The 26,381-nt window shown below is 48.4% G+C and overlaps 1 protein-coding gene and 1 long non-coding RNA gene across 4 annotated transcripts in view; one reads left to right on the top strand and one right to left on the bottom strand.

The window, feature by feature from the left end:
- LOC138068375 (uncharacterized) overlaps positions 1 to 26,231 on the top strand; it is a 76,257-nt gene extending 50,026 nt beyond the window's left edge. For both annotated transcript variants that reach the window (XR_011143110.1, XR_011143109.1), the window contains exon 2: positions 15,218 to 26,231. This is a non-coding gene — a long non-coding RNA (uncharacterized lncRNA). The remainder of the gene's footprint in view (positions 1 to 15,217) is intronic.
- GNAO1 (G protein subunit alpha o1) overlaps positions 1 to 26,381 on the bottom strand; it is a 166,858-nt gene that overhangs the window by 52,777 nt on the left and 87,700 nt on the right. For both annotated transcript variants that reach the window (XM_068955270.1, XM_068955269.1), the window contains exon 4: positions 7,648 to 7,808. In XM_068955270.1, the coding sequence (XP_068811371.1) occupies positions 7,648 to 7,808 (161 nt within the window). The remainder of the gene's footprint in view (positions 1 to 7,647; positions 7,809 to 26,381) is intronic.

Here is a 26,381-nt window from a genome sequence, read left to right as displayed (position 1 = left end):
CTGGTGTTTGCAGTAACTGCTTCACACCAATCGGTCATAACAGTCTTGGAAAGTGTTCAGGGAAGTACAGCTTACGCAGGTGTTACCACGCAGTTTCTTAGCGCAGATGGGACCATTACAATGAATGGGTAATGAATTGGGACAGGGATGGGCAAAAGTCATCCATAAAATGGAAGAATATCTCTTCCCTCAATTCTTCCTTCTCTTTCTCCTCTCTGCTTTTACCATTGAGGGCTGCGCACTGGCTTCTTTACTGCTCCTGCTTTCTGCCTTGTCACAGACATGGACTAGCTCTGATTTTTCTACTACCCTAAAAGCTGAGAATAGAAATGAAGCTGGCCAGCAGCAGACTCTACAAGGCATAGGTGTCCTGGGACACCTTCTGAGCTAAGCTAGCACTACTGCTGATTTTAATAGATGTGCAAAGATATGAATAAGGAAGAACTTGACTGAGGGATGTTATTCGTTGTGAAACTTAAACGGTGGCACAGCATCTGGTTACTTGTACGGCTATGTCACTCTGCAGAACTTTCTTCCACAGGTGCTGTGAACTATGATGCCTCTGGTATGGTGCATCTACATTGTCTAGGTGACAGTCAAGTGCTCTTGCAACTCGCTCTTCCAAAAGGGTTTCATCATTTCATATATTCATGGAGGCCAAGGTGGAAGAGGAACTCTTACATCAAATATTCTCGTTCTTGCTAATACTTCTCTGGGATTAAATCCCAATTCCTTGTAGAGCAAACGTAGCCCCTGTTTGGCTTTTCTGGTCCCTTGATTTGGTCAGAAATAGGTATTTTGGTGAAAACGGGTCCCCAGATGGACTAAGACTCAGGTTAGGATGCTGGAAAAGATCTAGCTGACTACAAAGATAATGTCTTTCTGTTGTGCCCTTCATCCAGCTCACATAAATCCTAGGCGTACTCATATAATGATAGCAAGTCCTTAATTTATGAGTATAGTAACGAAGCCCAAGACCTCTATTAAGCCCAAGCTCTGTTCTGTTAAGAGTCGAAGAAGCTGTCCCTGCCTCCCCGAAACTGGGAAAACAGAGGCCTCAATTACCAGAAACAGCCCTACTTCAGACCAGGTGCCGCCAGACTTTGCAGTGCTGCTCCTCTCTGGAAATCTCTTTGCGTCTGATTTGTGGGAATCGAGCAACATGAGTGATTCCAGTCAACTGACCCTGGGCTTTATGCGCTATTTTGTTTTGCTTATCACAGGGGAACTCGATTATTCAAAGCTGGTGGCCATTTTTACTTGCAAGAGTAAATTAAACCATAAATTCAGACAAATGGTATCTACATCTCAGCCTTGACTATCATGATGTATTTTCCCCTTCTGCTTTATTGGTGCTTGAGCTCTAAGACTCAAAGGTGGATTGTTCAATAAACAGTGCAACACAGTCATCCCAATTAATTGGATTGTTCCATTTATGCTGCTGCTCCCTCCAATTAAATACAAGTGAGCTCAAGTGACAGGTACGAATAAGGAGCGCTCACAGAAAAACATATTCTAATGCAAAAGCTGTGATGAGAAAATGGAATCTATGCACCTGATGGGAATATTAATGCAAAGCCTTGACCTATAATTTTTCTTTCTTCCATCTCAGGGAACCAGCAACAACTGGAGCTCATTAAAATGGACCATGTCCTGATAGTTGTGCAAAATGACAGTGTCCTGCAAGTCATATGATCTAAAGGTTTATCTGTCTGCTGAAACTAATTTCATAGAGCTGCCTGGCCCTGAAGCACAGAGCACTTGTATGGGGTAAGAAGGCACAGGCACATTACTTGCACAACTACTAAATTAGTCTTGATGGTCTAAATAGGATTGAATAGCCATTCCTTGGCCACGTTCAACCTCTTCTCCGGAGTCCCTAGCAATTCTGTATTACATATGCGTGTGTCAGGTTTCATTACTTCCCCCCTAGGCACGGGCCAGAGAGGGCTGGCTAAAAACAGGAGACTCCATCAGAGAGGTGGAAACGGGCAACTTTGTGAAGAACACGAAAAGTTTCATGAGCACAGGAACTGAAGGAGCCTGATTTGCTGCTGGTTTATATCTTGATGTGCTGAGAGACAGAGAAATGTATTCATGGTATTTTCTAGTGCTTGGTTACAAATGCTCCAGGTGATAGACCCGGCCTCCCTCCTTTTCTTTTCAGAGGCTGTTTCTCAGCCTCAGTCACCTCACAGTGAAGACCTGCTTCTTGACTGTCTCAGCTCTAGTATTTCTGTCTCTGTCAGATATGTTGTCCTAGTGACAAAGTGACACCAGCAAACAAGATGTCTTTGTCCTCCTGGCTCTGCTGATGCTGCCCAGCCCCATCTGCAGTGTGGAAAGGTCTGGCTGGAGTTACAGCAAACATAGTGCTGTGAGCTCAGGAGCTCTGCTGTGATGGGGCAAGAGCCATAGCCCTGAAGATGTTTGCTGTCCCCTTTTCCCTTTATAATCCAGTGTTATGAGATAAAGGATGATGGGAAAAACAAAAGATAAAATCAAAAATGCTGGTTTGGAGCAGACCTCTGGAGGGCGTCTGGTCCAATCCCCCCATTCGAAGCAGGGCCAACTTCAAACTTAAATCCAATTTCAGAGTTAGATCAGGCTGCTCAGTTTTGAGTATTTCCCAGGACAGAGATTTTACAGCCTCTCTAGCAACCTGTTCCAGTGCGGCCTTGTTGGGGCTCAGTCTAGGAAGCAGTTCACTGTATCACAAGTACATCTGGCTCTAATTTCTTGACTTTTCTTCAGTGAAGTGGGTATTGGCAAGTGAGATGTAATAAGCATTGGTAAGGAAGGTTATACCATGATGCAAAGCCAATTTCTTTGCCAAGAAAAGAGACCAGAAAACAGTCCCGAGTGAGAGAGAATTTGATGCAACACTTCTCACATCACTGCCAGAGGAGTAGTTGAAGATGAAGAGATTGAAGTGTTGTCCAGTTTGGGCTCAGTTTTTGGCAGAACCGAGCAGTTAGCTACGTTAGGGCTGAAGACACAATTTTATCTCTCTCCACTGAGCACTGAGGCCCTGTATCTCTCCTCCCTTCACTCCCTATGGAGAGAGCCAAAGGCAACAAGCTTCCTAGCCCTGACACCTCAGATATGTGTGAAGATAGATGGATTGAATGCAGGCCTAAAATATTTTGCAGTTTCTCTGTAGTTTCACAGCCCTGGCATTATCAAATGATCTTTCAATATACTTGGAAGCAGGGGGAGAATAACTTTGATTTTGGCATCTACTTGATACAGACTCTAACTCTTTTGTGTATGTGTACTTGCAAACTGTCTCGGCCTACATATCCTTGTGGGGCCTGTGCCTATCAGGATATGTTCATGGAAGACAAGTGCTCACGTAGCTGCTCTGCCTGCTCCATTCCCTTCCTGAAGTTTGGAGGCTTCTCCCCACCTCCGGGTGCTGAAGACCCCACTTGTCCTATGCACTGTGCTCCTGTGACCATCCTCGAGTTAGGAACTCGAGGATAGGAAACATAAGGCAAGTTTTAAATCTGAACAGAAGTAAGAGATTAAACCAGCTGGAAACCCCTATATTGCTGATTTTGAATGTGAATGTGGGTCACAGATGTGCTTCCACAGACAGAAACTGGCTGGACAAGAAAAAGACATCAGCAGTGATCAGACTTTTTGATGATCAGAGGTAGATTTAGCTCTTAGGCATTGAGACAAGAAAGAAAGAGGAGATGAAGTAGGAATAAAAACATAATCAAGAGATTAGGAAAGTAGAACTCAACCCACCCATAAATTTGCCTTAGGGAAGGATGAAAAAATGTACTAACAACAAATGATGAAACCAACTGCTACATCTTACTATTTTTCCTTCGCTTGCTTTCCTTACTGTTTTACTCTTTGCTGTCCAAGACACAGGGGGTCCCTTACAGAACCTCCCCTCTTCCTCTGTCGTGTCTTTTCTTTGCAAACTGTGCTGTTCCTCACTTTTCCTTTTCCTTCACAGTACATAACGAATCCTTGGTAAAGACAGGCTGACTTGAGAGCATAACAGAAGCAAAACATGAACTTTGCAGGGAAGTCCCCACTGACAGGCAGGCATGCATGGGAGTGCAGAAAACAATGTGCTTCTGCCCATTCTCTCTCACTGGGAGAGAAGAGCTGTTATTCACTTATGTTTAGGCTAATATGAAATATTAAATCTATTTTCAGTGAAATTAATGATGGACTAATAAGAACCATGCTGCTAGCTCTCGTATGCTGTTGATTAGCCTGTGACTTGGCCTCCCCGAGGACAGAGTAGAAGGCCTGTTGTTTGAACCATTGAAAATAAACGTGAAGCTTTGGAGGAGCAATGTAGGTAAACTGCTGCACTGGCCAGGAGGAGGGAGTACTAATGACAGAGTAGACCTGGTTTTTGTCTGGTGGCTTGGTCTCTTTGGAGAGATTGTTACTGTGGAAGCTGCAGGTTGCAGGGGACAGTCACAGCATCTGGCCCACGTCCCTTCATTTAATAAAGTAGATCAGAGTGCCAGAGGCTGGGGCTGACCTGCTGCCGATTTAGTGACCAGGTGGGTTCTTTAGAAATTACTGGGCTGGGCTGGGTTTTCTGAAAGGTGTTCAGCACTGCCAGGGGAATGCGGCTTGCAGGGTCCCAAGGGTCGTGCCTGTGCTGCTGCTCGGTCTGCAGGCTTTGCTACGTTGGGGCTTTGGGACACGCACTGAGGACCCTGGAGCGCAACCTCTGCTTCCAGCAGCAACCTTCCCTCCTGCTAGAAACCACCAGGCCCTGTGTCCTAACACCAAGAGAAGCCTGAAATAAGAGCGACACTCCTTTATTTGTGAACGTTGCCAGTCTAGCTCACTCCCCATCACTGTTTGCAAACTTGGGGAAATTTCAGATTCAATTCTTGTTTGGAATTCACTTTTCTCAGCCTTAAAGAAAATAAATACATTCTGTAGTTGTTAGTGTTTTAAATCCATTATCAGTGTCAATAAAGATAAGTCCTTTCCCATGGGGGGAAAAAAAAAATCAAACTGTCTCAAATCTTTCGCTCATGCAGAAGAGAACAACCCCAAGCATTCAAGGATTAAATGAAAAATATGCCTCTTTTCACTGGGGATCCACTGGGCATGAATAAGTGCCAACTGAGCTCTCACTTGCATCACCATCTGGTGTAATGCACCAAGGCCTAGAGGTGCAGCAAGACGTGTTATAGTGTCCCAGCTCTTTGACAGCGTCTCTGCTCATGGTGATTGAACCACCAGAGGCTCCTAAACAGTAGCAGATCTGTAAATGCAAAGGATTTCATTCTCTGTAGCTTCACCATCTGAGCTAACACCAAGCAAATCATTGTCCAGCCACAACAAAAGTCACAGCTTGGATATGAAGAGAGGCAGCGCAGACTTCCCCTGGCTGCAGAGGCATCCACCAGCTAGGGAGAGGGAAAGCTTTCGAAGGGAAGAGTCTGGGTCGTCTTCTTTCCATAACAGATTTGCATCATTGACATAGCTTTGAACGGTGATTTGGTTGGTCCCCAGTTGTGGGAGGTGGAAAATGCGCCAAAGGCCTTACATCTTGCCACCTTGTTTATAGGGTAGATGGCAAAGCAGGCTATGGCTTGGGTGTGTCTGAGAGTCAAGTGGGTGAACAGCAGCGTGCTCTAGCACCAGCTCCCTGATATACGTGTCTGGGTGCTCCCATTCTTCACTTAGGGACAGATAAGTCCAATGTTTAACCAAAAAAATGGCCAAACACGTGTTTCTACTGATCTTAGCAGCAGTAGTGCATAAGGCAATGGGCTTTAATTTCTCTTTTCCTTCCATCATCATCTCTTTTTTGGTGTTGATTAGTTTGAGAATTTCAACGCAATGCAAGAGATTTTGCTAAAGACACTGAGATTAATTTTGCTGGGCTGCAACTATACATTGATATTGCTGTGAACACCACAGCACAGAGCCTCTTGAGTTATGTCTAGAGACTGCTTGTGGTTTCAGAGCTCTTGCTGATGAATTGCCCAGCAGCTGGTCACACTGGGAGGGTTATGCTTATTATTTTCAATTGCTGTTTTGCATGGAAGGAAGATCAAAATAGTTTCCTCAAGGTAAATGGCTGTAAAAACAACTGAAGAATTTTCTGCAAGGTTTTAATGCAAATGATTGGAATTATATGTAATTTATACCTCTGAAGATATGTTCTTGCCATCAGAGCCTTCTTTTGTGAAAAAAAAAAAACCTTTGCTGGCAAGAAAAGGCAGATTGCACTGTTACAGGCAGATTGAACATGAATTTCCACTTAGTAGTGATTAGAAGTCAGCATAATGTCAGGATCATCACTTAGATGTAGTTGTTCACGGTGTGAAATAGTTGGGTAGGATGCTGTGACACAACAACACATCTGCAAATTTTCCATTTGGTTTTTGGTCAGTGCCAAAGGATGTGTCATCATTGCATTCACTGCAGCACCACAACAGCAGGAATAACTCCAAGCTCACTAAATGTCCTGCCAGCTCGGAGGGCAGGAGCTGGTACGGACTCGTGAAAATCAGGCCTGCCATGCACAACAAAATCATTAGCCATCCTGCTGTGCGGGGCCGTGTTGTAATATACTCTTCTCTATCTCTAAGCAGAGACGCCAGACAGTCCAAACACAGAATAGTCACTCCAGAAGTGCATGAGTCAGCTGGTGCAGTTATTGACACGGGACATTTTGAAGGCCAAACGTATGGATGTAACATTCCCTTGTCATCATTCTGGGAAGCCGCTATATTTCTAATTGCCAAAAGGTGCATGGGTACAACTGGGAAAGGGATCAGTCCGTTCTTGCTTGTTTCATATACTTTTACTTAACCATATTTTGCTGACCACTGTTCAAGACAGTACAGGGCCAGCAGGAGCTTTTGCCAAGGTGTAAGAACTCCTTTTACAGTGGCTGAAATTATGACACGAAAAGTTTTACTCTTCTTGCCTAGGCAGAGGCATGCAGATTAGATGAATTACCATTAGGAATTGGCCTAAACTGAAACTGGGGAAACACTCACTGTTTCTTTAGGGCCAGAGCAGCTGTTTATAGGTAAATGTCTTGTCTTTATAAAGGGATGAACCAAAGCCATGGATTCAGACAATCACAATCACAAGAATCTGGATCTGGTCCCTAGTAGTATAGATGTCACTGCCTGTATTGTGAGACTAATGCAAAATACTAAAAGCAAAGAGTCCCCCTACCCTTGGTGGTAGTCCAGCTGCCTATCAGTGTAGTATATGGGTATCAGAAAAGTGAAACCACGAGCTGTACTGCCATACAAAGCAAGTCATCACACCGTTCTAATATCTATCAGACAAACGAACAAGCCATCAGTCACGTCCACGGATTAGTCTGCCTTTGCTCATTAGATCTATGTTTGCAGAAACCTGCCCTGGACTGTTTGTGAGAGGTACGGCAACTTGGCCCTCAGGTTGTGAACTCACTCAGGTGGGCCAGAGGTGAAGGGAAAGCCTTGCCTGGGTTCCTTCCACCTGGCAGCAGCCTGCGACTCACATGCATCCTGGTCTATAAGCAGAACCGTGCCTTGATCCACTACAGCGAGGTAACTCAATATCTTGGGAGCCACTTTGGTTAAAACTTTAACAAGCCCAATGCAACCTCTTAAGATGCAAAAGCCAATGGAGAGGGATACTCACTATTGGGCCGAGTCATTAAGTTGATATTCCCGGGATCGGTTGAAGCATTCTTGGATCCCCGAGTCTGCCCAGAGTCTCATCATAGCTGACAGCAGCTCTGGAGAGAAGGGCTCTGTGTCCTCCATCCGACTTACGACATCACAGACCATCTTGGCATCAGCCTGCAGAGGGAAGAAACAAAAGGTCAGGTAGAGGCTGGAGGCAGAGGTTTCAGAAATAGTTCCCCAAACCGTCAGGCATGACAGCCTGTGTTTCTCAGGCTGGGGCGTTAGGATCCAGACCGTATGATCTAGCAGAAAGGGCAAAAGGAGGACGTAGCAAGGAAGCCATAAGGAAATATGTACTTGTGCAATGCACTGCTTGTGAAAAACTATTTCTATTCAGCAGACGAATCAGTTTGCACTAGGTATATATATCCTGAACTTCTTGGTAACAGAAGGAAATTCATTTATGTACAAGTGTATTGTAACTTGTTAGCAGTGATGCATGTCCTGCACTGATTCCTGTTTTACCTCTGTATGTAACCATAATAAAGTAGGGATAGTTTGTCAGGAGTCAGGAGGAGCAGAAGGGCTCCTGAAATAATTTTTTTCTGATGCTGGTTCATTGCTTCTTCTGATTTCCTGTTATTTCCTGTGAGCCTGTGTCCCTGCTGCAGGGGCTAATTCATGTTAATACATAACACCTTGGCTGTCTGTAGTGCTTTGTGATTCAGATGAAGAGGAATCTCCTGTGGTTAAGGAGTATGGCAGCGAGGCTAGGACCAGCTGGTGATTTTCGGATGGAATCTTTTTTTTTGGTCAGAAGAATCTGATTCACTGGAATAGGAACTTTTCCTGGAGGGTATCATTCTGACACAACTTGGGTCTGGAAGATGTCTCAGATTTTGGGTGGGAATGTCTAGACAGACTTGGAATAGCTGAGTACAGCCTCACTGTAATAGTCCACAGTGGCTGAGACACTCATTTATGAAGCGGTAGACCCAAATTCTTGACCTTCCTCTGCTTCGTTTGCAGCAAGTGGATCTCCCACCCCTCCCATTGACTCCTGAAACCCCAGGGAAGTTGGCTATTCTGTGGCGCTTTTCTTTCATGGCTTTGTTAATGGAAAAAATTGGAAAAGTTGCACATTTCTGCCAGCTGAAATAAACCAAATTATTATTACTGTAATTAGCTGTCAAAAAAGAGTTCTTGACCTGTATGTGTGCTTACAGCAAGCAAGTGAAGACAACCACAGGCTGAGGAGTAAGAGAAATGTGGCTCAACTGGGCTGCCTTAGGGCCTGCATTTGTGTATGCGATCGTTTGTCTGCTAGAACAAACCCATTCTTGGCCAAAAGCAACTGAAAGTCCTCGCCATCCAGGGCGTTTGGCCTAAATCAGCACAGGCTGACCAGAAATGGAAGTCTTGGAAACAGGAGTATGGGCAGAGCTCAGACTTTGCTGTCATTGTCCCATGGACAAACATCTCCTATCAAAATAATCTCTCAATGAGCACAAAGCCCAAAGAGGTTTGGTTCCCAGCTTCTGGGGAGCCTGTTCATTGCCTGCTAGAGAAGAGCCACTTCATTGCCTGCTGGAGAAGACCCACTTCCAAAGTGCTCTCACATTATTACTGGCTGCAGCATGCTTTATCCTGTTACTCTTCCCTGCCACATGCTGTTGATGTTCCTGTCTGATGTTCAATTAATTTAGCAGCTGTGTTGGGACTAGCCCAAGTGCGGAATGGGTCTCTCTCCAGGGACCGCCTGAGCACTGCAGACAAGGTGTTACAGGTTTTGTGGCAGATTATTTCTTAGGTCATGAGAATAATTAGAAGGGGAGGATGGCCAGTTTTGAAGAGTACACAATGTATCTAAATTTATGTTTGGGAAAGCCAACATGTATGACACAGATTGTATGGCCAGGATCATATCATTCATCAAATACTGAAATTACTGAAAAACTGCAGGGCACCAAACTGCTAGCGCTGGAGATTGAAGCTGCTGGAGATTTCAACACTCGGAGAAAGAGCTTGAAGTTCCCAGAACATTAAGTCTGTATCGGTTGAAGAAGTCTCAGTACTGTATGGAGACATCAACTCATAAAACTTAATGGGGTGGAGTCTTTATGCTTTGAAGACTTTATGAACATAAAGTCTTTATCACAACATACCTAACTTCATATTTTACTGTCCAGGAATCCTCCTAGCCCTCTGTACAGACTCCACTCTTTATTGAGAAATAGTACTGGTCACTCACACCTCAAAGCCAAGACAAACAAAAAACCTCACAGAGTTGAGTTAATTTCCAAAGCTTGTTTTCTGCCCTGGAGTGCTTCTTGATCTCAGTGAATATTCATAAATCCTCAGTATTGTTTTCCTACAGTGCTCACAAGCTGTAATTCCTCCCCTCTTTCCACACATTTTAAATAACACAAAAACTGCTAATGGCCGGTCTGCCCAGGGCTGCCATCCTGTGTGGCCCCATTATTGGTGCACAAGAGGGAAAGTACAGAGCAAGGAGGAGGAAGCGCATCTGATGACTGACTGATGCCGTTCTTCGCTTGTGGCTCTTGTAAGGCTGGAGTCCTGGGCAGCCCCTGAGCAATCCAGCTCGAGATGCAGCTCTTCTGCCCTGCAAACAGTGTCCTGATGAGCAGAGGTCTTTGGGAGGATGCTGACCGCTCCTGCGTGCTAGCTGTGTTCCCACCTGTGTAATTCTGCCTGATTCACTCTCATCCTGGTAGTTTTGGATGGGTGCAATACAAGCTGTCCAAGTTGTCGTGTAGTATGATGCTTTCAATTAGCTAGGAAGGAAGTCTTTTGTATGTCTGGAATACAGTGGGGGGGGGGAGGATTTTACAGGTGCAAGTTACAGGTCCGTCTGTCTGTGATAGCAAAGCGTATCTGAAGCTCTCTAGCTGTTATGGGCAAGACCTGGGCTGCTTTTGACCGTTGTAGATTGAACTGGAGGTTGCTTTCTGCAAAGCGTCAGAGGGATTGTGATAGTCATTACGTTTTCTGTGCTGGGAAATAGCTGCCTTGCCTTTCCACAGTTTGGACAGTCGCTTCTGATTTTAAGACCCCATGCAACAGGGCTTGAACAAAAGACAAATGAGCAGTGAAGATGGAGCGGAAGGGGAGCGAACAGGGACAACTGCATCAGGCCATGGCTATCAGGTCTGCGAGGGCCTGCAGCTTGTGGGGCAGGGAATTATTTTGGTATAGGCAAACCAAGAGAGGCTGGGACTCCTCTGCGCTCACTGGATGCCTCTTTTTTGGCTCTGGAGGGTTGTTTTCTTGCAGTGCTGGGAGCCTGGCTGCAAGGCAGGCTGTGTCAACAGGCTATGGCAGGGGAACTGCAGGTAGGAAAGCTTCTCGTTCCTGCTGTACGGTAAAAAAAACCTAGGTTTTATTTTGCTGAGTGAACCATGTGTCGACCAACTCCCAATTTTATAGATCCAGAAAAAGCAGGTGAAATGAACATTTTAAAAAATACTCCTCCCGCCACCGAGGATAAAGCCCCTCTGTCAAGGACCGTGGGGCCATCCGAGAGTTCATGCGTTTGTTAGATGATTTAACAAGCAATTAAGGCTCCAAGAAGAGAAGATACCCCTTTCTTTTCTCCCTCTCCAGGCTGCATCTCAAGCTGGGAATGACATTAAAACCTCCAGCCCCCTCTGGGCCCAGCAGGTAGATTTTTAAATACTGCCTGATTGACTTTTCTCTTCCCACCTCCCCTGGGTCTGGCGCTCCCTCTTTTCCTGAGGTGCGAGGATCTGAGCCTCCTGCCACGCTTTGCGGCTGTACTGAAGCGAGCAATTAAATAAAGCAAAACAAACCAGACCAGCTAGCACCTTCCCTCCCCTCCCTGCCTCGTCGTTCCCATCCTACGGGCTTTTCGTTAATGAATATCACGGTGGTATTTCAGCTACCTCGGGAGCTAGAAATAGGCGGCAGCCTGCCCCTGGGACAGCTGGAACAAGGAGCCACAAAATGGCGCGGTGCTTCGCTTTCTCCGGCATTGCTCCTCGGCGTCTGCCCTGCGGTTCCTCCGACCCGGGAGCCGAGGGAAGGGGAGCGGGCAGAGCCTCCCCAGGCTCCCCTGCCCTCCCGCAGCTCCTGGCCAGCCAGGTCAAGTTGTCTGGAAAAGAGGGAAGGAGGACTTGTGAGGGAACGGGGTGTCCAAAGGGGCAAATATCTATTTGTTATTTTTATTATAAGGGGAGAATGGATAGGGATGTTGATGGGAGCACGTCGGGGCCTGAGGTCTCTGTAGTCATCTCCTTACTGCTGGAGTAGCACAGCATGGGCAATATAAGCACTGTTCACTGTCATGTCTTCAGCTCAACTCTGGAGAAGGGTCTCGTCATCTCTCAAGCTCTTCTGCAGCTCGTGGGCACGTCTCCGAACAGCTGCTGTGCATCTGGTCTCTGCTCGGCCGTATCTTGGGAGGCTGCGCAAGCTGTCTCATCCCTTCGGTGGGCATCCCAGGAGGGTAGGATGATTTAACGCCGTGTTCCCCAGGTCCTTGACTTTGCCCTGGTTTCCTTCAGGCTGGTTCTTACCGGGCAGCAGTGTCTGGCTTCACCCCCTGAGCTTTCTGATGCGTCCTGCTGCTACTTCCAAACGGCCTGCGCTTTTCACAGTGGGTCGGACCCTAACCCCTGAGCGGCAGGTCTTTGGGTTATTCGCTACCTAGAGCTGGATTTGCTCAGCTCTGTGTCACTCCTGACCACCAAATGTGTCCACCTCCAGCGTGAACACTGGAGCTGGCAAGCTGGGCCTTGGCTTGGAGAAACAGCTGACTTCAGAAACTGCGTGATGGTAAACTACACCTCCAGTCTTTTAACGATCAAGCGACAAGACCAAATAACCCTTTGTTAAAAAGCAAACCTACTCACCAATTAGCAAATGGAGGCGATTCTGTACAGCCAGGACAAAGTAGGATTTCATAAGACAGGGAAATCCATAGGCGGATGTAAACAAGAAGCTTGTTAACTTATCGGGAAGTGAATATGTCTTTTTTTAACCCTGTATTATGTGTGCATCTTTGTATCAGACACACGGCATAAATTCAGTTCATGAGGGGATCTGTTTTCTCACTAACCTGGCCATAACGGCAGTTATTTAATTGTCTCCCATATGTCATTTTCACCAAGCACCGAGGAGTATGTTCAGCAAGCAAACTTGAGACTTTGACTGCTACAGCCACATATCTCAATTAATTTGTTGTCTTGCTGGAAGGAAGAGGGGCTGTTCGTAGCGGTCAGACAATACTGGCAGTCAGGTTTGCTTCTGTAAGCTATTATTTTTCCTCATACAAATGCACCCCTTTGCAGGTCAGACTTTTCAACAACGGTAACTGTGGGATAGATATAAATCACCCCTAATTATTTGTTCCTTGCCAGCAGGTATGAACTGTGCCCGCTAATGTCAACAGTAGAAGTCCTATTGACCTTGCTGACATAGAGTTGCATTAGAGTTGGCATCCAAGGTCTGTCTCTAACGTCTGTGTCTCTCTGACCCTCCCGGAGTAAATCTCAGTTGGGAACATTTGAAGTCACCTGGACATTGACTGGGGGACTTTTTTTTCAGAAAGCAATAAGCTTCTGGAAGGGGAGTATTTAAGGGAAAGGTGGAGACTTCTGTGAAGCTATGTGGTACAAACCTGCTAAACCCCATCCAGCTGCGCCGACTTACACCCACAGGAGATCTGACCCAGTCATATTGCATAGCATTTTTCCTTTTGGTGAGCTAAATCCCAGTAAATATCATTTTAGCTGTTATTTACTCTGATCAGTCACACTTGTCCCTTAACCTGTCCCAAAGGTTAACACTGGGGCATTTTCCTCTGGTCGTACTCAAAGCTGCATCTCGTAACATTTCAGTAAAGCTGAACAGTATGGGCGACAAGCTAACAGAAGGATTAAATTTTACTAGTGATGCTAGAAAAATCAGAGACACTGCACTAGTTAGCAACAGGCCAACACTGTATAACCTAGTGCACAACTGAAAAGGGTAGTGGCTGCCGTTTAGTCATTAGCCAGGAACCTGGATGGAAATCAAACTGATTTCTTAAAAATGCAGACGAACACCAGCATCAAGAATCCACACAGGATGTCCGTGGAGGGGGACCTTCTTGGGGGGCCTAGATCCTACCCATTAGAGGGTACCTCAAAGTGAGCACCAGAATTACACCTCTGCCAATGCCTGTCTGCATTCTTGGTAGTCTAAAGTTTATTTGGAAAGCTCCTGATGCAGATCTCAGTCATCTGCAGATGCTTGAAAGATGGGTTTTCAGCGAGGTGAGGCTCATAATGCTCTCTAGTAATTTGTATCACACAGCAAAGCCAAGCTGAACAAATTAAGTTAGAGATGGCTGGCTTTCCCTAATGTCACGCTAGCCATCGTCTATCTTGTTAGTGTAAAATAGCTTGCAAAAAAGTTGGTTGACTTGGGTGTAATGCCAAAGGGCCGCTGTCTTTCTGAGAGTAGACAGACTATTTTGCATGGCAAACACAACCCAACAGCCACAGTGACGTGCAGATCTCTTCTCCTGAGCTTGCGCTGTCTGGCTAACAATTAGTCAAGTCTTGGTTTCCATATCCTTCTGGAGCCAAGAGAGTCCCGTCACCTCTGACTGTCTTGGCCAAACAACTTTTCTGCGTCTAGTATTTTGCTTAGGATCTCTGTACTGAAACCTTGTTACTGCTGTGCTTTCCGTCTGTTGCCTCCTATTTGGGGAGACAATGAGCAGGACTGATATTATACGTTATTACAGCTCTAAAGCAGTCCAAGTGCTCAGTGTTTGGCATTACTTTTATTCCTAGCCATTCTGTGTGATACTGTAGCTGATCACATAATATTGTCTAGTTCTTTTGTACCCGTAAACTTATTTTCCCCTTCTGCAACACATGTTCAATAATATTCCCCATTTGCTTGGACTGCTGACCATCCACCAACCTAGGGACCAGCTAAAATTTTTGCATAGACTGCACAAAGCCCTTGGGCTCCCGGTTGGCTACCTCCTTTGTAGAAGTTCAAATCCTGTAGCAAATAGCACTTTGCTCAATAGAGAGGTGGAAAAACCCCACCACTCAACCACACAGGGCAGCAGAATCAGAACCAAAGCCAGAAGAGGAACGCAGCTGAATGGCAAGTGCTTCCCTAAATGTGATTTTTTCCAGGAAATAGTAAGGTCCTGCCCTGTTCTGAGCAGGGTGGACAAACGAGGCGTAGAGCTGATCTGATTTTTCCAAACAAGGATGGGAAAGCTAGAAAGCATGTGTTAAGTAGTCTCAAAATAGGTCCTGAATCACTGGCCTGCAGTGAAAGGTAAGAAAACAGCACCCTGTCTATCCCAGGCACTTCCAATTCAACAAAATGCCTGGCACGTAGAGCACCAGCCCTGGCTTTTACTGCCACGTTACTCAGGATGATCCTTCTTGGCACACAAGTAGATGGGCTGTGGATAAGTGTGAGATATAAACAGTGGGACGGTTTGTTTGCATGCCGTGCAAAAGCATCTCTTTTCCCACCCTAGGCATCACTACCCTTCCTACTGCTGAAACCCATTTCCTTTGTTGCAGGGGCACAGGTGAAGGGACGACATGTCCGTACGCAAAAAGAAGCTGCAAGTGAGAGATTCGCCTTGTCTGGCTCCAGCCATGTGGAGCAACGTCCCCCCAGCTGGCCCGGCTCTGCCGGCCGGGGTAACCTGGTGGTCCGATGGTGCTGTCTCGGGGGAACGTGGTATCGCTGGCAGCGGGGAGGATTCCCTGAGAAACTGAGAGCTGCTGCAAGCTGCCCTGCTGTCCCTCGGAGGAGGACAGGCTGCGTTGGGGGGTCCTCTGCCCTATAGGCACAGCGCAATGTGCCTGCTGAAGGGACCTGCGCTGGCAGAAACGACTTTGAGTAGGTTCAGGCACAAACAGTGCTGCCCACCGGGGAGAGGATGAGAGAGAAGGAGTCACAGATGGGGGACATTAGCCACATGGCTTAATACTCTGCGGGAAAGTGCTCCGACGTGGGGGTGAGAGGAGGCTGGAAACATGTACGGACTAGAGAACAAAATCCTTGCAGCGTGCTTCTGCCACTGCTCTGCCCTTCCCCTCTCTTTAAAATCCTCTCTGCTGGCTAAAAGTGCATAAAATTTAACCCCATTGGAGTGCTTATGCTGCAGTAAATGGCAGAGAAATGTCCGTTATCCCACAGCGGGAGAGCAGATGGGGGAACCGCGTTTGCTTGTGTGATCGGAAAAATAATTTGCTATTTTGCATTCATCGCAAAACGAATGGCTGAAGGGGAGCTGGACGAGAGTGACGGTGATTCCCGGGGACCTTGCTGGTGTCCCAGAGAACCCACCCATTCCGGGTTCAGGAATTAAAGATGATTTTAGCCTGGACTTTTTTCACTCTTTGAACATCTTTTAAGAATTTCCACATCAGCATCCCTCTAGGCAACTACTTAAGGACGGCAGGGCCCGACGGCAGGGCAGAGGGGACATAGAATTTGTCCTGAGAGCATCCCTATCACAAAGGGGGGGAAAGGCATTGTCTTTTTGACAGAATGGGAAAATGTCCCCTACGGTGGGAGTATTCTCAGTACAAAGCAGAATTTTTTTAACATCTCTGGCTAAATGCCGCTCATGTATGATGATTTATAGGGCAGAGTCTTCCTGCTGGGAAGCCATGCAGTGCTGGAACCTAGTAATTAGTGTAATGTTCAGAGCGTGATGCTGAACGGTGGGCGCTAATACCGACTCTACAGTTAATGGAACAGATTCATCAGTGCATCGTTCGATGAAGGACCAAGTCTCTGGGTTACTGTCGCCTGCCCCTGAGAAAGCTGCAATGTTTCTATCAGAAATAGCCTTGTTTCATTTTATGATCCCCTTTTACTTGGTGATCTGTGATAAAAGTATCTACGTAGAGGACAAGATGGACAGAAAAGATCTTTACTCCCATAATCCTGCTAGGTTTCAGCTCCCTGTGCCCTCTTGAAAGGACTCTTTTCTTCTCTGTAACATGTATGTCCTGGGTGTCTGGGTAGGGATTTCTTACCCCTCACCACCAAAATAGCTGTGCCGGTAGGTCGATTTGGTGTCCATAGCCCAAGCTTTCTTCCTGACAGGGTACGCTGAAACTACACTGGCATTGATGGTGTGACACCTGGTATTACAAAAGTCAAAGAGTAATGGATTTGTTCACTTGGTGGCAGAACTGAAAAATCAGGTGGTGTGAAAAATCAGCTTGGATCAGACATAGCTTCCTCTACACCCTTCAGTGGACCTAAAGACCTCTGAAAAATTTCATTTCACATCCAGCCAAAGTACTTTCCTTGATCCTTGCCAAAATATTTTCTTTTGAGTTAGTTTATTTTATAAAATGTATTATTTTAAATGTAGGTCAATTTTCAAACAAAAATTCTGTTGAATTTCCAACGGACAAATGACAAGTTGGAAAAAATTAATGAAAACAAAACACTCTGGCCTTTCAGGAATGAAAAATCTTTTCGAAAGAGTTTCCACATTTTCAAAGAATTTTTCTCTTGGCCGTGACTACCTGCAGTTTTTGACCTGATTTTACAAATGTTTGGGGTTTCTCCTAGACTATATTTCTTCAGCAGATTTACCTGATTCCTCAAACATTTCTGTCCAGGTCCAGTAATAAACATGACAGGAGCTTGCAACTTGCTTTAGCAGGAGTCCTTTGTTCACAGCTTATTTATAGCTTTAATTCAGATTCTCCCCCCCCCCCCAAATTTTTCTGTTTCTCAGTTTGGTTCTCCTTCATCAAAAGTCTTTCAAAATGATCACTGCTGCGTGTGGATGGAAGGGGTTTTACTTATGTTTGACTCGACTTTGCAAGTGGAATATCCCTACAGACGCCAGGAAATGGTGCAAGAGATGGACCGTGAGGGCACTTTGGGAACTGGAGAGCCTGTTCTGCAAACTTGTTTCCCTTGCTTGTTTAAAGAAGTGTTCTGGGAAGAGGGACCCCGGAAAAATGTACTGCCTTCACAGCATCACAGAATCACAGAATCGTTTAGGTTGGAAGGGACCTCTGGAGATCATCTAGTCCAACCTCCCTGTTCAAGCAGGGTCACCTAGAGCATATTGCCCAGGATCACATCCAGACGGCTTTTGAATATCTCCAGCGAAGGAGACTCCACCACCTCTCTGGGCAACCTGTTCCAATGCTCTGTCACCCTCACAGTGAAGAAGTTTTTTCTCAGGTTCAGATGGAACTTCCTGTGGTTCAGTTTCTGCCCATTGCCTCTTGTCCTGTTGCTGGGCACCACGGAGAAGAGGCTGGCCTCATCCTCTTGACACTCCCCCTTCAGATACTTGTACACGTTGATGAGATCCCCTCTCAGTCTTCTCTTCTCCAGGCTGAACAGGCCCAGCTCTTGCAGTCTTTCTTCACAGGAGAGGTGCTCCAGCCCTCTAATCATCTTGGTAGCCCTCCGCTGGACTCTCTCCAGGAGTGCCATGTCTCTCTTGTACTGGGGAGCCCAGAACTGGACACAGTACTCCAGGTGAGGCCTCCCCGGGGCTGAGGAGAGGGGCAGGATCACCTCCCTTGACCTGCTGGCAACAGTCTGCCTAATGCACCCCAGGATACCATTGGCCTTCTTGGCCACAATCGACTTCGACTACTCTGGCTTGATAATTTTTTTGTTTTTGGTCCCCAATTGCGTACAAGCAGCTACGGAGCCACAGGGCGAGCCTGGAGGTCTGTGCAGCCCCGAGAGACGTCAGGCTAACGCAGTGAAGGGGATGGGATGCAATGAGACGTGATTAATTGATCGGCTGGTAGGCAAAGTTTTGCGCATGACTTATTATTGCTACAATCTTTGTTTTGCTTCCCTCCCTCTTAATTTCCAGTTGTCTGCGCACCCTCCTCTGCAGGGAGGACCAGGATTTCTAAGCTGTGGGGGAGGAAGCGCATGTTAATGAAGCCCTGGTGGGAGTGGAAGTGGCCCGGGGGGGGCCGGGGATCCGGATGGAGAAGCGGCTGCTCGAGGCATCTGGGACTGCCTCGAAGGAGCCCCAGAGTTCAGAGCAGATGAAAGACAAACCTGCGCCTAAATCCCTCCTGGGCTGTGGTGTTGCTAACAAAATCCAGTCTCCAGTGCTGGGAAGAGGCTGGGAAGAGAGAGCTCTTCCTTTGACGGCCAGGGATTGTAGAGACCAGCCCTCAATACGTTCCTCGGGAACGGACCTAAGGCACTTCACCCACTAGCATTTACTTATATATTGTTTTACATTGCTGCAGAGAAAATGCGTCCTACATTTTCCGTAGAAAGGAAGCAAGAAAGATCCCCCACCCTTTGGCGGGTGGAGGAGGAAGACGGAGAAGAGGAAAAGCCGGAGAGGAGGGAGGAGGGGAAGGAAGCAAGTCTGGTGGGTTTGGGGCAATCTGTTTGCAGTCAGGTCTGTCTCATCTCTGACACCTCCGTTGGGCGCACGGCTTGGCTTTCCTTGCTGGTGTGAAGTTAGCCTTGGGATCTGACACGCTAGCGAGAGCCACGCAGCCGACACTAATCCCCAAGCTGCTGAGCGTCTGCTCTGCGGGAACCGCTCCCAGGGGCCCTCGGAGCTGCAGATGAGGCTGGGACACAGTCTCAGAAGTGCTGGTGTCGCACACCCGGCCACGCACACAGTCGCCTGCTCCCCAAGACACCCTTGCCCCTCTAACTGCAGCCTCGGTCTTCGCCATCTCGTTAGGGTTGCTCCTGACTGCCCATTCCCCGTTGTTTTAGCGGTCTGGTTGCAAATGACTTCAGTGGCAGGACATCCTCTGCCTCCCGGGGAGGCTGCTGCCCAGCTTAAGGGGCTGCCAGGCTGAGAAGTATCTGAAAAGGGCCATGTGGGGGAATCTGGCTGTGGATGTTTCCAGGCGAATCCGTTCTCAGGGCTGTTAACAAGAACTTTCTTTTATTAGCTGCTCTTTGCAGAGAGGGTGGATAGACGGGACTTTAGGTGCAGCATTAGATGACAGGATAGTCCATAAAATGAGACACTGGCAGAGAAGTATCTTTATAACAGCTTAGGAAGCATAGGCAGAAAGAGGCTGGGGGCCCTGAAGAAACCTTTGATGCTTCTCTCTGTATGTATTATTTACTCTTCTGGCACAAATATAGCATCAAAGAATGTCAAACAGAAAAAGCCCATAACCTGCTGTAGCTGGATTAGTCCTACATTTCTGTAACCATGGCATCATGTAGTATTGACAAGGAAACTCGGCAAGAGAGGAAAAAAAAAGCCTGGCGTTTATGACACTTGCGTGGATAAGGCAGATTTCCTCGCTTCGGTGACGGATGCCCCAGAAGGGATAAGCAAATCTGTGAGCATCTTGATAGCCTAGGCATATGGGAGTCTCAGTAGTGATGGAGAACGGCATGAAACAGCAAAACCGCTCCCTCGTGAGTAATCCTACATGATACATACGGAGAATATTGGGTGGGTCCCCTTAAAACGGTTCGCTGCCATCATGCAGTATCTCAGGCCCGGTGGAAAAGCAGTTGCGTGTGGCACCAGCGCGCGGTCGGCAAGGGGAAGAGCTGCAGCATGTCACCGGGGCCGAAGCTCTCTGTGGGTGTTACCTGGTAATGTTCACCTCCGCAGGAGTCATCCTGTCAGTCCTTGACCTCTTTCTTGCAGGCCCATCCTATTTTAGTGCTTTTCTTCCTTTCTCTCTAACGCTCCCCCCTCGCTTGGCGGGAGCCTCGCTGGGTCTGCAGCTCACTCAGCTGCTGCAGCTGAAAGGCTTCTCTCCAAGCTGTGCAGAGCAGAGGACAGCGTTGACATGAGTAACAGGGCATAGGCTTAATATTGCATTGATATGTGTATTTTTGAAAATAATATATGCTCATTTTACTCTGGAAGGCTTTTGCTGCCTTGGAAATAGTTCAAGCACCAGCAGAGGATTAAGAAGCTTCTTTTAATCATCTTTTGTTTTGGTTGGGTTTTTTTTTTTTACATCTTTGCAAAGGAAAGAGTAAACGGCTACTTGAAAACGTTCTCCCTTGAGGAATCTGGATTTGGCAGTATCGTTGTGAGTGACGCCTCTGAAGAGCCCCCAAAGAACGGTGGCTGCGACGGGGGCTAAGGGCTGCCGCTGTCGGGGCCTGCGCAAGGAGCCCATCTGGGACTGCAGCTGCCTCTGGCCAACGTCTCCTTCTTGGAGATTCTTCTGCCTGAGCCCTGCCTGCTCGTCACTCTTTGCCGGCCACTTCTTCACGTGCCTTTTCCAGCTCTGCGCACCCAACTGAGCGCACAGCCGCTCTGGTCCTGGTTGCGTCCGGGCTTGCAGGCTTGGAGCAAGCACTCCTCAAAACGCAGGCTGTGGGTGCAAATCTGGTGATGGCAGTAACAGTCCAACCTCTCGCCTCTCCCCAAAAGTCCCGGAGCGCTTCCTCCCCAAAGGGGTCAGCACCTCTTCTGCTGGCAGGGCACCTCGGGCCGGGGCTCCCATTACTCCCGTTTCCCCTGAGCAAGTGTGGGGCAACACCACAATGCCAAGCATTTATGGGTTTCCAAGTCTCTTGTCTGCACCTTGTCTGTCCGCGCCCCTGCCCGCCTGCCGTACGCACCCCTACGGCATTTCAGTTTCTTGTCCCGTGGCACAGAGCAGAATTGCCAATAAAAGCTCGGAGCGGAGACCTTCGGAGTTGTCTAATGGATTTGGAAATCCAATTTCCTTGCAAATGAATAGACTGGGCCTACGACCCGCGTGTAAACCTCCGCAGCAGTGTGCGTGTTACCTAACGCCGGTGCTGCTCCGTGGTGCGTCTCCTGCCTGCTGCCCGCGGTACCCGGCTGCCGTCGCGGCTGCCGGCGGACGCAACCCGCCACCGTTGCCTGCCCTCCCATCCGGCGCCGGCGCGGCGTCCCTGCGCTCCGCAGCCGCCGCCTGCCCGCGGGATCGCCCGTGCGCGCCAAGCGCGCTTTCTCCCGCGGGCCTTCAGCCCGTGGTGCGCGGGAAGAAACATCGCCAGCGGCGTGAGCGACGCCCCTAAGACGTTCGCCTTGCCTCCGTCTCGCAGGGCTACTTCCTCCGATGGCCGCAAGCCGGCTGCATCTTTGTGTCATTAATAAAAATAACCTAAAAGTACTCGGGAGCAGACACAGCAATGCCAGGGACTCCAAACATCTAAGGGCCTGTGTTTCCAAGGCAACTTCTTGTCTCCTAGCTGCAAAAGGCCACGGGAACGAAGGCAGCCTATGGAAAATGAATAGCTCAATGACAGCAGCGACAACAACAAATCTGCCGGGGAGCGTTTCGGGAAGGGAGGGCAGAGAGGGGGGTTCTTTGGGGGGCCGGGGAAGAGCAACGCCGACGAAGCCAAGACTAGCTGCGCGGAGCCCGCAGAGGGACGGGCCGCAGTCTGTCCCATGGGAGGCACGGTCCTGCCGCCATTGACATGCAGAGCGCCGCTTCCATTGGCTTAATGGGAGCAGGGGAGCTTGCACAAATCGGCTATTCTGTTCAGTCCCCCTTTTTAAAGCTGCAGTGTTTGAAGATTCGAGCTAGTTAAAAATAAGCCATTGTCCAAGGCAGAGCCTTCCTGGGTCCCAGGAACTTTGCAGCTAGGGCTGCAACGTGCTATCGATTTTAACCGCTCCACGTTCCCACTGACGGGAACCTCCTCCTTCCCTTCCCACCGCAGGGCAGCAGGATGGGAGGTGCCCTTCTTCTTCACGGCAAGACCCCTCTGGCTCTTCCCATTAAAAAGGAAACACATTTTTCCCTGTTTTTTAGGCTTCCAGAGCTGTGTGGAACATTAACCTGAGTATTGGCATGAAATCCAAGCTAGAGAATTAGCCATGTTTGACTGCGCTAAAGCTGAAACTGGGCTGGACTGTGGCTGACAGTGGTTAACCTTCACTGCACTTGAAAGGATGGGTTTACCATTACAGCCTTGAGCCAGCTGCCCTGAGAGCGGGCTTGAGGCTTCAGGCAAGGGGAAAGCCAAGGCTGAGCGAAGCCTGCCTTCGCTGCCCCCTCTCCCCGCCGGTCCCCACCGGGGACAGCCACAGCCCCTTCGCACAGCGCCCTTCCGTAAGCGACTGCAGCAGTAAAACGCACCTGAGATCATTTATGGGATTTATATCAGCCTGGGAACAGAGAGGCTAGTAGCAATGTGAGCAGTGAATATCGCCAGCGGACATCCTGCTCTTGCTTTTCCTTTCCCTCGTGTCTCACAGGAACTCCTAAAAACTTAGGACTCTGAATGCAAAGTGAGCTGTCAGGTCTCTTCCTCCATGAGGCAGCATTTGGGCCCTGGGAAGGTGGCAGGCTGTGGGTCAGGCTGGACAACGCATTAGAGCTCCTCCAGGGTTGGCTCCTCTGCAGCATGAGCAAAGCTGAGTTTTGTCATGCCGGCAACGGAGCAGACCACTCCCAACAAATGCAGCGGAGGAGGAGGAGGAGGGAGCAGTGCTGGGCCCAAGGGTCGCAGAGGCTTGGGCTTTTCCCTACAGTGGCCAGGAGGAGCAGAGGACAGCTGGGTTGGTTCAGACAGGGTCACTGCACTGGTAGTGGTCACTACCCTGCACACCTTGCCTGTAGCCAGCCTCAGTTTTGAGGGTGGTGGCACAGGACAAGCAGCCCTGGGGCCGTGGCCTTTCCCCCTTCTGCCTATTTTGCCTTTGCACAGATCCAGCCTGGATCTCACCTCCCTCATGGCATGAGCAGGATAAGAGAGCTCCCTCCTGCCCCTCTAATTTCCTTCATTTCCTTTAACCTGCAGCCTGCACACAAATTCCCCTCTGTCTACAGCAAACATGCTCTCCCTCGCCTTTTCCTCGGAGACTCTTTCTGATGATGAACAACTTGACCATTGATGTCCTGCCTGATGTTGAAACATTTTATTTAACTAATAATGTCTTTCCTCTGTACCTTCCCTCAATCAATACCTTGTGAGCAAAAGGTTTGCAAAGGAAGAACTGCTGGCTCAGCCCAACGTCGGAAATGGTCCCCTCACCCCAGCTTCTGCACCCTCCACAGTGGGCAGAGGAAATCTATCTGCATGGATGGATGACTGCTGTTTATTATTCATCATGGTATGCTACACAGAGCTCTATCTGGGCAAGCTTTGAGATAAAAGAGGTTTGCTTCTCACTCCTTCTCCTTGAAATGGTTTTAATTTAGCTTAACTCCAGGGAATTCCTCTGAAATTCCCCCAGTGGCGCGAGATTGGAATTTGGCCCTTGTTTCCCTGCCCTCGGCACTGAGATCAAGGGCCGCCTTTGCATCCTTCCATGTGAAATCTGTCTGGAAAAGTACAGCAGGCCTGGAGGTAGGAGCGAATGCCTGGCCCCGCAGAGCGCTCTGTGCCGGCAATCCTTCCAAGGCAATGCTAGAGCCACTGAACAGACCAAATGCAGCTGTCTCAAGTTGCGAAGCCAGTGCCAGCAATCCAGAAACAAAGACCGAGGGCCACGACATGCTGTTTTCGCCACATTTCCCCCCCAGGGAGCCCGAGCCCAGCCCAGCATTTGATGAGCAGAGCTAGGTTTGTCAGCCAGTCCCACTTACTTGTGGCAACACACCGCCGGGGTTAAACAGGCAGTCGATTTGTGGTCACTTTTGCCCTCTTTTCCACAGTTCTTCCAAGTGCCAACCAAGCGTACTGTACACTTCATAATTTTCTGCCCTGAACTCCTTTGCAGTTTCTGGATCAGGTTCCACAGCTATAACTTTCATCATGAAGCGGCTGGATTTCACTTCTCTACAAAACCTCAGATCAGGTCTGGTTTTCACTTGCAAATATTCTTGGACAACTTAAAAGCACACAAGCCCACTTAAATGTGACAGATATTTCATAGTTTATGGCACCCTTTGGACAGCTGGACCTCAAAATAGTTCATAATATTAACCCATGGGCTGGGATTTTCCAAAGTGCTTGGCATTGACCTAACCTGATTCACACTGAGCTCAACCAGAGGCTGGTGTCAAGAGAACTGTGAAAGTTTCTGAAAATCCCATTGCTCGGACATAACAATACAGAAAGGAGATTTTTCAGGACAAATTTTTACTGGCTTCTTAAAATTCTCATCTAGACTTCTTTTAAGATATGTCTGCTTGTGTCATTAATGGCATCTGCGTGGGCAGTCTTGTCATCGTTTCTGAACGAATAAAGGGCGGTCAGAGCTAAAATACAACCCGCTACTTGACCAACTACCTGTTTACAGTATTTGCTGGCTGGTTTCTCATACTGTATTAGTTTTTCAAGAGGCATCAAACAGGAGAAATTACAGCTGTGGCCTTTGGACCTGATATGATCAGGTGCTGCGCATCTGTTAAGCAGTCCAAGGCACTCTAATCCCGTCTTGAAAAGCTCTCTGAGCATCAGGCCTTTAATTTGCTGAGCTATACTTATGCTTCAGATGGCGGCTTCGCTCCTTTGCTGTCTCTTGACAAACGCACACACCCCGACTGGCTCCCAGACCCACAACGCAGGAGCAGACAATACGTGCTCAGATCGCCGCCGCCGATAAAAACAAGCCAAGTTTTCAACTTCCCGTGTAGCCGCTATCTTCAGCGTGATAGGTCAAGCTGGAAACGCGTCTCCAGTGCATGTTTGCCTACCAAAGTAAAGCTTCCCACAGCTCTTCCGCACTTCTCGCAAGCCACCGCGTTTCAGCAAAGAGGCCATTGAGCGAAGAGTGGCATGTTCTCCTGGCCCTGCCAAAATCCTGCCCCCGCCTCGGCAGGGCGACGAGATGCAAAGGCCCGCTCCTGCCAAGTGTCCCGCCAGCTGCCAAAGGCAGAGCAGCCGAACGAAAGGGCTCGGGTGGGAGAGCGCCGGTGCCAGCCCCGATTCCCAGCTCGAATGGCAGCTCGGCTCTGCTGCCCGCAGGCCCAGGCTCGCCTCCGGCTCCCAGCAAGTCCTGCTTCGCCCCCGTCGCCCGGAGGGCGCCGCGCGTTTCCCGCTCCCTGGCCGTATTACTGCTGCCTCAGTGGGCTTGCATCAGAAAAGCTGCTGCGGTGATCTCTGGAAAGGCACGCCACGGCCGGTAGTTGTTAGTCCCTTTCAAAAACTCCTTTCCGCGGTGCCAGCTTCCTATCTGTCCCCGTGCCCCCCCCGCCTGCCTTATTTCCCACGTCGAAGAGAAAAGCCTCACGCTGTGCCTGTCACTCCCCCGGCGGGCAACGCCTTTGAAGTCATCTTTTTTGCCTCCGTTTTAAACTCTGCCTGGCCAGAAACGAGAAGAGACTCGCTGCTGATTTTCAGTATAAATATTTAAAGCATCGCACGGATGTTTCTGCCATACTGGTGCTCCGTCAGAGAGACTCGGGTTACCTGATCAGCAGCTGGTGTAAACTGGCATCGTCCTGTTGATGCTCTTACTGGGCGACACTGATTTACACCAGACGTGGGCCGGGTTTGTTTTTGGCGGCATCTGAGCCGTTTCTCTAGGACAGTCTCCCATCTCTTCATTTTTAGCACTGATATTAAGTATTTAGAGCATAAAATGACTAATTTGTCTCTCTGCAGCCGCTACAGTTTGAGACCATTTGGGAATTGCTGGAGTTATTTGCCACCTACAGCCCAGTGAGTTTAATAAAGAGGTCTTACATTTCTGAAGTACTTCTTATCCCAAATAACTTTATACAAACTGCTTATTTACCACAGAGCCATCACCGTGCCGATGGCCAGGATGCAGTCGCCGCTGGGATTAAATGCAGGGGCTGTTTAACGGCGCCTGGTTACCACGTTTAACAGATTAGGACGGGAAGT

The sequence above is a fragment of the Struthio camelus genome, chromosome 10 (genome assembly GCF_040807025.1).
Source record: "Struthio camelus isolate bStrCam1 chromosome 10, bStrCam1.hap1, whole genome shotgun sequence".
NCBI classification, from domain to species: domain Eukaryota; kingdom Metazoa; phylum Chordata; class Aves; order Struthioniformes; family Struthionidae; genus Struthio; species Struthio camelus.
The sequence above is the reverse complement of the archived record's forward strand: the minus strand, read 5'-3'. Positions and strand labels throughout refer to the sequence as shown.